The sequence below is a fragment of the Parus major genome, chromosome 2 (assembly GCF_001522545.3).
Source record: "Parus major isolate Abel chromosome 2, Parus_major1.1, whole genome shotgun sequence".
NCBI classification, from domain to species: Eukaryota; Metazoa; Chordata; class Aves; order Passeriformes; family Paridae; genus Parus; species Parus major.
This window is the reverse complement of record NC_031769.1, coordinates 44,192,065-44,207,764: the sequence shown is the minus strand read 5'-3', so window position 1 is coordinate 44,207,764 and position 15,700 is coordinate 44,192,065. Positions and strand designations below refer to the sequence as shown.

Below are 15,700 nucleotides of genomic sequence, written 5' to 3'. Positions count from 1 at the left end.
TTGGTGGTAAATGCATAAATATATGCATTTTTAGATTTATTTGTATTTGCCTCAGTTAAAAAAAATAGATTAATTGGTTTTAGTCCCTTGTTTCAATGTCTTGGAGAAAATGGGCACTTTGCACTATTTTGCTGTGATCAATAACCAAAACCGAGAAGAGAATTCAGGTGATTTAAGACTCATTATGCTTGGAAAGGAACCTAAAAAAGCCAGGCTAGGTGGCTTGGAAGCTGGTAGACTGGGAAGAGCTTGAGAGGAAGAAATGCAGAAAAGCATTTCCATGTTTTCAGGATGAGATCCACAAACAAAAAACCCACCCAAAAAAACCCATCCAAAACAAACAAAAAAACCCCAACAAACCCAACAATAAAAATACATTTGGTGTTCCTAGAGAAGAAAACTCCCCCCATACTGTTTGCTGAACTCTCACTGCAGATTCTGCAGTGCTGTTTGCTTTCCCAGTTGCTGCTGGGAGTAGCTCCTCAAAGGATTTTTGTGCTTGGCCCTTGGCACACCGATTTTGGTTTGTTTCCCAACTTTGTTTTTAGTAGAATTTTGGTTTAGTGCAAGTATTTTCTATGCACTGTTTTCTACACTTCGTTTGCCTATCAACTTGTGTAGAAATTACTGCCTCTTTCCTTTGGCAAGCATCTACTTTCCTGTGTGGGACAAATATTTTCTTTTTTGTATTAGTGCACACATTTGGGAGAAACTGTATTATGCAATGCAAAAAATCACCTCTTTTACAGTTTAGGGCATCCCTTAGATGTGAGAACCAGCTGCTGAAGGAGACCCAGGAGCTGCAGGGAGGTTGGTTACCTGTGATGGAGGAGGAGTGTGCAGGTAAAACTTTTTTTTGCAGCCTGCCCACCATGGGGGCAGCAGATGGGAATGACTGCAGCAACTGCAGGGTGCTGGTTTTGCACAAGCTGGGATCACTGCCCAGCTCTGAACTTGGGGCCCTCTGCCCTGCTCTGAGCCAGGTAAGAGCTGGGCAGAAACCTCCCTCCTTCTCTCCACATTGATGGGCAATAGCCAGCTCAATCTCTGTGATAGTTGGGAGCCACCTCTTTCCTGAAAGGATGCTGTGACTTGACTGCTCCAATCCCTCTCCCTCTCAGGATCACCTACTGCTCTGTTCAGGAACCTGTTCTCATCCCCTCCCAAATGAATGCTTGGCTCACCACACAGCACGGAATGCTCTGTTTATTCTGTGATTTGTAGTCATTAGCAGAACTTCACATTGAATTCACAACATAAAACAAATTAGCCAGGATGATGAAATATTTTGGTGTCATTCCTCTTTTTCACTGTTTTAGCACTGTTGGCTGTTCACTGCAAACATATGGGCTCAATGTATAACTCAGTCCTTTGCAAACAATGTGACCATGAAAATAGCTGGTCTTCTCTGGCAGTATTGTGCTGCTGTGTTTATATTTGGACAAGTTCCCTAGAGTTCAAAGCTATTGGGACTGACACAAGATCTCTCTGAAAAGTGGATAATCTGACTATTCAACCCATGGAATATATTTACAGTGCCAAATGAAAGCATTATGCTGCCTCTCTTTATAGTAAGACACCCAGCAACATGCAGTGACAGGACAAGGAGGGATAAGTGAAATCATTTTAATATAGGATCAATGTATGAGAAACCACAAAAGAAAGAAAACATTTTCTGGAAAATTCTGCATATGTATATATTGCATTGTATAGTCTTACAGATAAACTTATGCCAAATACATGATTTTAAATACTTTAAAACACTGATTTGAAGAGGACAACAAATTGATTTATCTCTTTCTGTACAGACATGGGAGTGTGATATTTTTTTTAGCTTGTTGCTATAGTTTGGTGCTCTTCAGGAAGAATACTCGTATTCTTCAGCATTGCGGCGTCCAAAATCCATCCAGCCCATGTAGTCTCTGTCATTTATCCTGTGAGTAGGATCAATGCTCTGTACCCTGTTTCCCATAACTGAGAATCTTCCAGTGGAACCTAAGGAAAAAGCATTTGGGAGAGCAGAGAGTTAAGAGGACACATTTTTCAGGTTCCCCCGTGTTCTGATCTGGCTCGTGCTCATTAGCAGATGTGTGCAAGAGTTGAGATGGACCTAATACAGGCCATGTAACACCACAGTCATTTCACTGGGGAAAACAATAGAAACCTTATAAGTAATGTCCTGGAAGCAGCTTGGATTTTTTCAGCACAAAATAAACAGATCATTTCCTAACTCCTGCTGCAGGAACATTCTGCTCCTGTCTGACAGGAAAGAATACAGTTAGATTTTTCCTTTTTCCTTCCTATTTTACTAGACAGAGAGAGAGAGAGAGTCCAAGCTATTTCTAACTATTCCTATAAAGTCCCATGTTTGCCTGCTCATATTGGGAAAGCTCCTCTACATGCAAAATAACCCTTGAGAGAAGGCTCAAGCCTGAGACACCACAGCCCTGTGCTGCTTAAAAAGACAAAAATGTAAGTACAGGAGCTCTTACTGTGCAAATTTGGTAACAAGCAGGGTAGAGTTATGAATCTTAGGTTTTGTGGAAAAGTGGGAATAGTCCTGGAATGGAGAGAGTTGTGTCTGGAATTCACAGCTGGAGATACCTATTGCTAGAATTATGTAGGGTTTTTTTACAATGTCAGGGATCTTTTCATTGCTTATCCAAAGCCTTCATAATTCTTTTCACAGCAGGGTCAGATGCTGATTTCTCATCTTGCCTTATCCTTTTGTATGCCTTGTTTAAGGCATCAAAGAGACACAAACCATTTGCAAGGAGAATTTATGCTTTAAAAATGGGCCACAATCCTGTTTTTACAGCATCACATGATGTAAGTAAAAAATACAGGGAAAGGTAAATTATTTCTCTCTGTACTCCCTGAAAACAGACAAAATTGATATATAACTGATATAATTGATTAGATGGAGTTAAGCTTTGAGTGAGGAAGGGACAGATTAAATACATTAGTATTCAGTGCAGACCGAGGAATACTTAAATTGATCATAAAGGAAAAGGATCCCAAATTAAATCCCATATATCCAAATCTATACAATTGCTTTACTTTCAGTTTCCTGTGTTTTGAAGAAACCTCTGTTGACTCTGTGCTTTTATATTTCAAGGTCTTCCTCGTGTAATGCTTTATAATGAACATGACCCAGTACTACAAAAATCAACTGCATTGCATTGTTAGTGGGTGCAGGGAGTTGAAGGTACACACACACATTAAAAAAGCCATGTTTAAGACATTTACCTATTACAAACCGACAAAAAAAATTAATTTTCCCTAGAATAGAATGTCTATCATTAAATGCTCAAACTCCATGAAGTTCACATTCATAATCCAAAAAGTGTAATTAAGGTAATGACAATGGCTCCTTAGCACAATAACCAGGCAGGGCTCAGGCAGCACAGAACCATCACTGATGTTGGTGCTTAGGAGACTTCTGAGCCTGCCGTGACCTGAGGGCTGTAAAGGCTCCCCTGGTGGCTCTCTGACCAGTCAAGGGCTCCTTAGAGGACATTAAATGTGCCTGTCACTGGCTTGAGAGCTACAGCATCTCTTCTACACGGTGCCAGATTCAAGCTGAAAGCCTGCAGATGAACATAATTGAAAGCCTGGGTCACAAATTTCCTAACAGCACCTTAATTACCTTTCCTCAGCCCACTAGAGATGTCATGTGGGAACTGCAGAATCAGTGTATGACAAACATATTCAAAATTGTAGCAGTTCAGCTACAGGGCTGCCATCAATCCCTAAGCCCTTGAGAGCACTTAGCTCTTGCACTGTTTTAACTAGAAGTACTTTACAAAACCAGCCTGTCTATTAATCAGGAGGGCAAGCACCACTACAGGTGACTGCTAACACTAACAAAAGCCCAGCTTCTCCTCCCCCCCAGATGGAATTTTCCAGTGATTATTATGGTTTAGACAGGTGACTAATACAGTAGTTGTGAGTGTTCTGCAGAGATTTCTGAAGTACTGCCCAGAGTCTTTACATTAAATGAGAATATAATGTTTTGACAGGAACACTGTATGTATGTTATAAAGAAGGTAAGTACTGTTTTTCCTGTGACTTTTCTCTCCTGTAATCAGCAACTACATCTAGAAACTAGAGTCCAACTAGCCTAGTCACATCACCAGAATCTCACAATTTGCTTCCAGAGTCTTTTAAGAGTAATTATATAAGTCAATAACACATATGCAGGAAATTGTCCCTCATTTTAATATTTACAGAAAAAGACATCTTAAATCCAAAGGGTTGGGTTTTTTTTTTGCTTTATCTGGTTAATCTATTTGGAAATATCAGCCACATATTTAAGAAAATATAATGGATACATAAACTGTAAGGAATTCAGTTTCCATGTGGGTGGGCAACAATGACTGTGCTGGGGAAAGGTAATGTGGATTCTGCTTTGCAGACTCCTGTAGTGACATTCTTGTTCAGTAACAGCCTTAAGTGTAGCACTGAATTGTGGAATTTCATATCTTTATTATCTTTTCATTAAATTGCATGAACAGCTAGAAGTTCTTTAATGGACATTGTGCAAATTGCTAACATGAGATGAAATCCTTCAGGCACTATTGACAGTGATTAGTTTTTCTGCTGTTTCTGATTTGGCTGTGTTCTGAGTACACAGAGGAGTGTGTATGGCTGCATATGTAATGCACAAAGCCAGATGTGGCATCTCTTAATTGCAGACCACCATCACAAATAAGCACAGGACTTTGCCTAGCACAGAGGTCAGCAGGGAAGCTGTCAAGAGGGGAGGGCTAAATGATCTACATTATGTGGAGAAAGTTCTTACTTACATAAGTGAACTTTATCCTAAGCACAGTCTGGGGCTGGGTGTGAATTTATTTCTCTATGTCTATATATCCAGGTAATCCTAATCCTAATTACTGGCTTCTCTTGAAACCCTCTTTCCTTCTTAGATGTCTTTTCTGTGTAGAACAAGGCAAAGGCTGGAGTGAAGCTCTCATGAGTAAACAAAATTTCTCTGGTGGCTCTCGTTGAGGTTGGCAGCCAAAAGGCCACAGCAATTAGGCTGCCCACGGTGTTACTCCATTGAGACACAGAGCAATAGAGAGATGAGACAGCTCAAAAGGGAAAATGTCTTCCTGGGGAAGTTGCAGTGGTCAGTGATTTTGAGCCATCATTTTTACTGATAGCATTGATGGCATGCTTTTCTGCCTATGTAAAATATATTCTGTAAGGTGTCAGCTGGGATAGCTTTACTCTTTCTCTTATGTAATACAATTGTTTCCTCAAGTGACTAATAAATCTCATTATAAGGATGCCCTGTAATCCCATTGCTCTACTGATTCTTCATGTCCTTATTACACAGTGCCATGGGGGTTTTAGGTAACTGCAAGGTTGTGCTCCCAGGCTGCCTCAGACCAATAATCTACCAGGAATCTATGTGTGTTGAAGCTTTTACTTCTCATTGCTTTTAATTATTGCACTAATAAATATGAATTCTGTGTTTTGAAAGCGTTCATGCTATTGCAATTTCCTCTGGGAACAAATATATGAAAAATCCAATACTCAGAATATTTCCCTGGTAGAGGGATTTCTGCCTGAGGTAAGACTAGCTTTGGTCTGCATTTATCCTCAGAAAAGTTTTCCTGCTCTTCTAGCTTTAATAGAGGGAGGGAGAGACTGAAAATACCACCAACATAAGAAGGCAATGAAAATAGTTCAAAATAAAAGCTGGACTATAACCCAAGAGGTGGGTGACATTTTCTCCAGTTATCTTTATATGACTCTCAGTCAGAGACTGCTACAAATAAATCCTTTTTTTGGGAGGGATTTTGGAGAGAGCATTTGGAATGCCGTCTCCTTCAGGGATAACCAAGCAAAATCTAAATCCTGTCTTCTCTAGGAATTCACGTTAGATGATGACAGGGTTATCTCATCTCCTAGGAACCCCTGCAGGAAATCCCAGTGGCACAGAAGCAGGCTGTAACCAGTACCTTTTCTGGCTTGCTGGAGATACTTGGCCAGCAAGGCGCCGATGCTGGCTCTTTGGTCGCCGCTCGCATCCAGCCGCGGCAGGGATTTCAGGGGCCCGGCAGATGATGGAGCGCGGGAGTGCCGCTGATGTTCTGTCAGGCTCTGCTCCAGCTCAGCAGGCAGAGGATTGCCATCGTGTGAGCCCCGAGTTTGCTGTCCAAAGGAGCTCAGCGAGAGCACAGCGAGGAGCACGCAGATGCATAGCCCGCTGTACATTGCTGGGGAGAAAAGGGACAGCGGGCTGTTACGTGACCAGATTTACTACACTTTGTGCAATCCCTAACCCCATCTTCCATTGGGGATGCTGGCTTTGGAGCAAACCAATGCTTGTGTTGGGTGTTTTTAACTGCAAGATCTGTCTTAAGTTGGAAAACACATATGTGAATAACTAAATATCCTTGCTAAAGAGGAAGGTACAGGTAATTAACTTAGTTTCTTCCAGCCTAGTATGTGCTGTATCTCCCTGATCTACCCAATTCTTACTTCTTTTCTTTCTTTGGAAGCTGTATTTCATAAAAACTTAAGGGACTTGAATACATCTCTGCGAAGAAACTCATGATTCAAACATTTCAGTATTTTGCTATTGCATTAAAACCCTGCTGTTATTACAGATAATCAGTTTTGACAAGTTCTATGAAGAGCCTTTATTCTACCAACTTTCACTGATTTGAACTTTAGCATTCAAGAGGTTTCATCTCATCATACACAAAAGGAAAAAAAACCCAAAAACTTGCCCCAGTGAAAGGAAAAAAAATCTAATACTCCTGCTGCCCCAAAGCATTTGATCTAATAGCTGGAGTGGTAAAAGCTGTATAGTTAAAAGCTGTAAGAAATAAAGTGCAACTAATAATCTTCTTCATATTAAACAGAGAATTTAGATTTCTACTGCTTTCTTAAATGGGTACTAAACAAAACAATGTTGGTTTACCAAATCGTTTTATCACATAAGCTGAAATTATATTTTTTTCCTGGAAACAGTGAAATTACTCTCAATTCTTAGAGGAAACAAACTACCTAATATTTCATGCTCTGGGAGTAATTTTAATTTATATATACACATGGATTATCTCAGCTATGTGAGATTTTTTGAGCTGCTTCAGTTCTTTAACAGTACACTTAACACAACCTTTAAATTTTAAAGGGGATAAAATTCAGTTTATTTGCTCAACACATACACTAGATCGAAATAATTCACAGTAAATAAGACATGGGGGTTTTAAAATATTCTCAGGAGATGAGTGAAGAAAGTTGAAATGTCACTCCAGCGTGGTTATTAGTGATGTACCCATCTAGGTCTGGGTACTCAGAAACCGAAGGTACATTGCACCCTTTCAGCTGTCCCGAGTCCTGTATTTTTTACACACATCCATATAAATAAATATACACACATCTAAGCATTCATGTCCTTGCTACGGTCTCCAAAGCCCACATCTCCCCACTGCTGGCCGGTTCCCTTCCCAACCTCCCAGCGGTGGGAAGCCCTGCTCGCCGCGCCCCGCACCCTGCGCTGGGGTCGGCGCTCATCGGGAGGGAGCGGCTGGAATTCTTCCTCCCCGCCGGGAAGCGTTTCCTCCGGCACAGAGCACAGCTCTCGGAGCTGCCGCACAGGTAAGCGCCAGGCATCCCCATCCCCTTTGCCTCCCCACCCTCAGCAGTGGTGCCGTCAGAAGAGGCGCTCCCTACCTTTCCGCTGCGCTTTTCCACGGTCCCGCTCGAGCTGGGAGCAGTGAGTCCTTGGGTGTGTGCCCAAGCAGGGAAGTCGGGGGAGACTCAGCTTCGGCCCCTTAAATAGCGGCGGGCACCGCTGCGGTGTTTACACATCTCTGACGCAGCCGGGGCCCCCGCCCGCTCAGCCCCGCGCTGCCGCCTCCCCCGCCCGGGGACCGGCACCGGGGCTGTGTGCGCTCCACGGGGGGAGCGGGGCTCCTTCCCTCCCCATCGCCGGCCGGCGCCGCGGAGCCGCTGGGTGCGGAGGAGTGCGGGCTCCGCGGGGCTCCCCTGCCGCACGGGCCGGCCCCCGACGGCCGCTCCCGGCTCCATCCGGAGGGAAGCGCTCGCCTGGGCACGAAGGAGCTGGAAACCCCGGCTGGCCTGCAGCTGGGCAAGTAAAATGCTCCTGACCGGGGGTATGCCCGCACCTCCCGCCCGGCCAGAGGCTCCAGCTGGAGCCCTCAGAGCTGGCAGCTCCGGCCGTCGGGAGCCGCCCGCAGGCGGGAGGGCTCGCCCTGGCCGCGCTTTTACCGGCGGTGGCAGGCGCGGGGTCTGCGGCTCTGGGTTCCGTTCTCCTGTGACCTGGGCCCGGAGGCACAAATTCCTCCATCCTCCCTTTCCTCTCCTAGGCTCTTCCAAACACCTGCTCGGGAAGACGGGACACTAATTTTGTTTAAAAAGAAAAGAAAAATAGAAAGCCATGGACGATCCCCGCAGAAAGCCGTGGATGGAGATGCTTTTGGCGTGTTTTTCCGTCCCTGAGAGCAGAAGTACCAGAGTCTCCCCCGGCCGCGGCAGGGACCGCTGTCCCTTCCCGCGCCCTCGGCCGGGCCGCCGCTGCCCTGAGGCGATGCTCGCCAGGTGTCCGCAGCAGCCCTGGACACTCTCCCTCCCTGCCTCCTCCTGCTTCTCGGGGGATGGAGGAAGCGCCCTCCAGCTCGGGCTGCCCGGGCTGGCCCGCCGAGGCAGCGGAGGGACGGGCAGGGCCCGCTGGGGCAGCCGTGGTACCACCCAAACTCTGCACAGCTCATCCCCCGGGAGCAGCCGCTCCTCGGACCCAGCGCTGGGCTCAGGCGGCGTGGTGCCGAATCTGTGCCTTAAAGTTTACAGTTTGGAGGGAAGCGAGTTTCTTTTCCCTGTCCGGGAAGGGAGCGGGGCAGCCCCGAGGCTCGGCTGGGAGCCGCCTGTGCTGTGCGGACCGTGCGGGGGGGTTCGGAGCGCCGGCCCGGCCGTGCCTAAGCCACAGCTGAGAGGGCTCCGACCCACCTAGGCAGGACATAGGGGTGGTATGGGCACTTAACCCCTTAACCCAGGGCTCCTGGGCGGGAAATGCGCTGCTCCCATCCTTCCTGCAGCGCATGGCCTCACATCGCCCTTCCCGCCGCGGCCCGCAGAGGGCGCCGCGGCCCCGGGGAGATCCAGCGGCGCCAGGGACGGAGATCCACGGAAAAGGCACCGAATCCCGCGGCGGGACGTGGGAAAAGACACCCTGCCGCCACCTCCTCAGCGCCGGCAGCCCTGGCTGCCCATGGGCAGCGGTGCCCGAGCTGAGGAGCAGGAGTTGATGGAGCGGGACGGGCGGCAGAGGGATGGAGCGGCTCCCGGGTCCCCTGGCGGTGGGAGGCTCGGAGGTGGCGGGGATGGAGCGGGAGCAGTTCTCTCACCGCCTCCCAGCTGCTGACAGGGTGTTGCCGAGCGGGATAAGGCACCTGAGCTGCCGGCTGCCTTTCATCTCCCACATCGGCGCTGGCATCGGGCAGAGTCGCCATCCCGAAGTGTTTAAAAAAAAGCGAAATGAAAACCTCTTTTGAAAAGGGAAAAGTTAGTCGAAGCAGGTTGCCAGGGAAAGGAACAGCCCTGAAATTATTCCAGCAGTACCTGTCCAATGGCTCTGTCTGTCTCTGGGAAAAAAAAAAAAAAAAAAGCCGGTAATATTCCAGATAATTCAATTTCACTACTTTGGCTCAGTGAGAAAAATGCTCACTGCTATTAGACAATTGAATAGTCGACTCTGAATTGAACTGTAGGTGTCTGGGAAGAGTATCACAGGCTTTCTGGGAAGGTATAATAACAATTCTGGTAGAGTCACATCAAGCCCTTGTGAAACCCACTGTAGATAATGAGTTCCCAAGGGACCAGCTCAAAGCTTAACAGAAGAGAAAGAGAGCGCTTGCTAATATATGCTCATGCATAATTCATATCAGACAGATATAAATGCAGGCATTTAAGTCTGACATATTAGCCTGGTTGAACAAATACACACTACATTTACATTGAGCTGATTTGGAGTATCAGTTCACTTATAAATACATCCAGGATTGGGCAAATGGAGTGAGAGAGAGTGTGTATGTGTGTGCATATGTGTGACAACCTGTGCTGGTTTACAACCAAACTCCCTAACTGTGCTCATGAACAGACAGAAGGGCAATACCATATGAATGTAATAAGGAAAACAGGATGTAATAAGGAAAACAGGAATGATGTCAAGTTGTTGAAGTTAGCAGTGCTGCACAATCTATAGCCTGGGTAATTGACTTTTGAATACTGGATTTTCCTGATTGAGTTCCTCAATACCTGTATGTACAGTCTTTGGTGATTATTTTCTGACTTACTCATTTTTTCTTCAGTGACAGTTTGAAGTTGTAGGAAAGTTTCAGTCCTCGGTAAATATATGTTAATTAATGGCGTTTTAGAATTGTTTTGAGCAGAGATAGAAGACCAGAAAGCCTGCTTGGCATGAGCAAATATGACAGCAGGACTCTGAGGTGAGTTGCCTGCGGAAACTCAGACTGTATAGTACTTTATTTATTGATGTGGCACAAAAGGAAAGAATTGGGATTTAGTTTGCAGTGAGCTCTAGGTTCCAGGTGCAGTGTTTTTGTCAGGTGCTGGGCCCAGGTGTGTGCCATGGATTGTAGAGTGTCAACCACAGCAGGGCCTTGTGTCAGCATCACAGCTGGGGTGACACAGAGGCTGCCCTAACACAAGTCTTGAGCCTCAGATCTCCAGGAAGGAAAGTGCTTTGACTGCACCAAAGCTTGAGTGATATTGCAAGAATCCAACTGTATATGCAAAACAAATTTAAACCTGAAGGGAACCCTGCAATGCAGTAAATGCTAATATAGATACCTCCCTGAGGAGGAAGCTGAAAGATGCCATAGTTTAGATACTGCAGGCTTTTAAAAATTTGTTTTCTGGCAAGAGTGTGTTTAAAAGATTTGAGTTTCTCTAACCTTTCCCCCTGACAATCAAGACACCTCTCTATCCTGAATTGCTTTCTCTATTTATCTGCCAAAGGTTTTCTCCTGTTTAGCTGAGGTGGCAAAAGAGTGTGTATGGTTAAGCCTACATTTTGTGCTATGCCAGCACAAAGCTGTGAGTTTTGAAGCAGGAAGGCAGGATGAGAACAGAGGGACGGAGAGATTTCCTTATGTCTGTCCTGCCATGAAAATGGCTGGCACCAATAGTTAGAGCACAAGCCATGGTGCTCACGTCCCTGTCCCTCTGCTGAGAGCTGGAGCAGAGCCTGCAGGTGAAGTGTCAGTGGCAGCAAGCTTGGAGACACAGCCTTGGAGATATCCTGTGGGACCAGGTGGCTTCATGTCCAGGTGCATGACTAGAAATACATTCTTTTGTTCCTAAGTATTACATTTTTTTCTGATTATCACTATGCGTTTTTACTCCCATCTGGACCCTGACACTAGTAGGTAACATTCTGTGTTATGTTCAGTCAAATTGATGTTTTTGTTTTTTTGTTGTTTGTTTTTTCTTAATGTGAAGACGATGGAGTGTCCCTCTGGAGGATTAAAATGAGTAGGAATAATTGGCAGAGGATAGCAAGGAAGGGAACAGTATGGTTTTCTGGAATTAACAGACAAAAATTAGTGAACAGATTATTAGGACCAAATTCATGAATTGCAGATGTAAAATAGAGAATATATTGTAAGACAGCATGTCATTCTGCTATTTCTGTGGGTATTGATTCAGAGGTTAAATTTTTGGTATTTTGTTTTTCCAAATATTTTTAATTTTAATTCAGTAATTTCTGTGTAAATGCTTTAATGGCAGTCTCTTTTCTCCCACTTGGGAGGAACGTGAATTCTGCTTAGAGCCAACACAAAAACCAAGTGAGAAATTTTGGTTTTGGGCAAGTGACCAGCAGTAAGGGATCTGGGTCCTCTGCCTGAAGAGTTCTGACCTCCTTTCACAGAGCAGTACCTCAGACTAATATATTAGTCCCTGACTAATATACCTAAAGAAAGGTACCATAGAAGCAGATCAGCAGAGCTGGTGCTGAGGATGTTTGAGAACTCACAGACTGCTCTGCAATGTCAACAGAGCACCAAGTGAGAATAATCATAGTAAAATAAACTGGCTTGGGTTGGAAGGGAGCTTGAAGATCATCTTGTTCCAACTCCCCTGCCATGGGCAAGGACACCTCCCACTAGACAAGGTTCTCACCTGTGCCAGTGCCTCACCAGCCTGACAGAAAACAAGTCTTGTTTCAAAAGCGTACCCCTGCTGTGAACTATGTGCACTAATGTAAATTCATGGATTGTAGTTATAATTACCCACTATCCTGCAGTTGTGTAAAGAAGGAAAATAAGAGGAAGGATCCCTTTTCCAAGGAGAAGGGCTGGATTTTTTAGAAAATCAGATTTTGACCCATGTCCCACGATAATCAGGCAGCTTGGTATGCAAGCTCCTTATAGATCAATTGGAAAACTTGTGTGAGGTTTTCAAATTTTGTTCCCTGTTGTTTCCAGAAGGCATGGCAAAGTGGAACAGAAAAAACCCCAGCCACTTTCTGTGAGACCACCCAATCCCAAATCACTTGCTTTTTTTATATCTTTTTCATGTGTTTGTTTGTTTTCCTCTCTGAAAGACCAACCTGATTTTCTGTGGGAACTTGCAGTTTGTATCTTCCAAATGGACTGCAGCACAGGGGCTTTTGTGCAAGCTGAAAATGGAAATCAATGTGCTAGATAAAAGTAACAGATACGCGAAGTGCCTGCTGCTGGCAAATTCTCTGTGCTTTCAGCAGCACTCTAAGAGTTATGTTGGAGCTTCTCTTGCTTGTTGTTACCTCAGATATATGTCATGCATCCCAGGAGAGTCCTTGGCCTTCTTCAGAGAAGTTTCTAACAGACCTTGAGTCCTCTGCTATTCAGAATTGAAGTACCTGCTTCATCAGATATTTTTTTTTTGAGCAAGGAGCTGTGATAATGCTATATACTGTGAAACTAAAATACATATTCACAGATACTGGAATCTGGTGGCATTGTTTATGGTTTAGACAATTACACTTTATTCCATAATTAATCTTTCCTTTTATAATTATGTAGGAGAAGCCAGTCCAGCACACTTCAATATATGTATTAATTAATTTATTATAAAAATAGACTACTACAGAAAGGAAATTCATTGTACCTTTCAAAATACTTTGTGCTTTTCATATGTGCTCTCCACCTCTCTGCCTGGACCTGGACAAAATTGTCTTTTCCACCACGTGGAATTAACAGAATGCTGTAGGAAACACTGTTTGTTCAACACTACTCTCTTTGGAAAGGTGAATATTTCACTAATCAAGTTTGTCAAGCAATTTAAAACCTAAAAAAGGAAGTTATATAAATAGCAAGTACAACATTTTAGCATTTTGTCTTCTAAACATTTGCATGTTTTCATCTATGCTAAAACTAGAATCAGGATGTAAGAATAGCAAAGTAATTTGACACTTGACAGACCTGACAGCCAATAAGGGCTTTTTTAGTGTCCTTCAGAAGAAACAGTGTTTTTGTTTGATATGTAAGTAGATAGGACAGCTAAAGTCTTGTTATTTCACTTCTGCTGTTAAATTATTCTTCATAATATGGAAGCAAATTGAATTAACCTGGATGCAAAATATGAATTGTTATTCTGACAATTCCTATTTAAATAGAAATGCCAGAAACATCCATGGAAGGTGTAAGTGCCACACAGTTGTTTTGATTTGTTAGAATGGAATTAAAAAATAACAGTGTTCTTTGGATACCAACTCTGATTGCCTTGCAGTGAGCTGAAGAAAGGAACTTGATACAAAACACTTAGAAGACACTTAGAAGTCCTAGAAATTGCCCACTGGATGAAGCCAAAATTCCCCACTTTTGACAAGGCTGCTCTAACACTGATTGCCCAGCAATATCTCTTGGATGTAGTGAGGGAGGGTTATGTGTTGTGTGCCATGTCCAGCGCTTTCTCATTTGTGCCCTGGTATTACCATGTTCAGAAACACCTTACCTCTGTGACCACCATATAATGATATGCCATAACCTCCAGGAGGTCAAATTGTTTCAAACTGTCCAACACATTCAAACTCTGGGGAAAAGGAAACAGTTAACTCAGAGCTCTTTAAAAGTCTCCCTACTGCCCCTTAGTGAGTGAGCCTTCCCTTAAAAAAAAAAGAGACAAAACTCTTCTAAACTGAGATTTTATTTTCTGAATTATTAGGTATAAATGTATTCTGAAAGCACTGGGGACTAAGAACACATACTGATGTATATCTTGATCTTAAAGGTATTTTTCAACCTTAATAATTCTATGAATCCACAACAGACAAGAATCATCACCCAGACAGAACAACTAAAGCTAAGGGGAGTGATTCTTTGGAAGCAGACAAGCCTTGATACACACTGCTTGCTGTTAGGAGCAGCCTGCTGGAGCTGAGCTGAGCTAGGGGAGTCAGGGACCTGCTCCAATTTGTGTTTGAGAGGAGCAGACTGGGTGTCCCCTAGTGTAGCCATCACACCTTTGTCCTGATCTGATTAATGCTGGTGGTTGACTGCATGGTGACATACATTCCATATTTTTGGGGATTCAGTGACATGACCTAGCTGCTCACATGATTGCTGGGGTTCTGTGTGAGGACACAGTTCTTTGGGAGATAATGCCAGTGGGAGGACAGCAATGCAGGTGCTTTATAGCCATCAGCCTCATAAAGGCAGTACATATTGTCCTCTTGCTCTGGCAGTACAGTCCAGCATCCACTGTTTGGATGCAGGTAGGCTCTGTTACGTGGTTGTTGGCTACGTGGTCAGGATGGCCCATGCTGAAGTGTTCATCCATGCCAGCGTCCTGCTGGATCTGATGGTACTCTAGTGGAACATGCCACTGACTGGCATTGTTGGGCTGGCAATGTGTGACATCCTCATGAAAGAGTTCAGGTCATGAACAACGTGCTCAGATCCTTATTTCCAGGAAAATTGTGTCAAATCTCTTCAGGCTTGAGGGGAAAAGATTTCAAGTGTGTTACCAGTCTATCAGAAAACAGTCTATCATCTCCAGCCATAAATAATACAATGATAAACTGTTTGGTCAAAACATTTTGAAGTGGAATTGGTCACCAGATCATAGGACACTATTGAATATAAAGCCCACACTTCACAATGTATACGTATATGAAATGTATATGCATATGAATGTATAATGCTTCAGATATATTTTAACATAACAGAGAGATAAGCTCAGGTTGGTTTGTTGGTTTTGCCTAAAAAAACTCTTTACTTTTATGAGTTTGAGTCACTACCCTAAATTGTTTCAAAGACAATTCTTTAATCTTTAAAAAATGCTATTATTATAATTACTACAACTGCACAATAAAATGGAAATGTAGATCTTAATCTATTTATTTTTTTGTATTTGTAAGCAGGAATAATTCATGAATACTTATTTATCTGGTGAATTTTTATTCACCAGTTTATATTTTCATTGCTAACTAAAACAAAGAGCTAAGAACTTTCTGTAAGACTAACAAAAATTAAATTGATCATTTTTTATGACAATTATGTTCTTGCCGGAAAGACAAAATTTGGATTTTTTTTTTTTGGTACAAATTAATTATTTATTATTTACCTTGATTTTCATTATTTTTATACTGCTTTCCTTGACTGTGATATTCAACAGTGAACAGTGTTTCTGTGCAAGCTCCCAAGCATGGCTCAGA

At 43.6% G+C, this 15,700-nt stretch overlaps 1 protein-coding gene across 1 annotated transcript; it reads right to left on the bottom strand.

Annotated features, from left to right (window-relative positions):
• Positions 1-1,190: 1,190 nt before the first annotated feature.
• CCK (cholecystokinin) lies at positions 1,191-7,802 on the bottom strand. Its single transcript, XM_015649630.3, has 3 exons — positions 7,696-7,802; positions 5,973-6,230; positions 1,191-1,995 (listed from the first exon to the last, which is right to left on the bottom strand). The coding sequence occupies exons 2-3, from the start codon at positions 6,226-6,228 to the stop codon at positions 1,859-1,861; spliced, it is 393 nt and encodes a 130-aa protein (XP_015505116.1). The 5' UTR covers positions 6,229-6,230; positions 7,696-7,802; the 3' UTR covers positions 1,191-1,858.
• Positions 7,803-15,700: the final 7,898 nt, after the last annotated feature.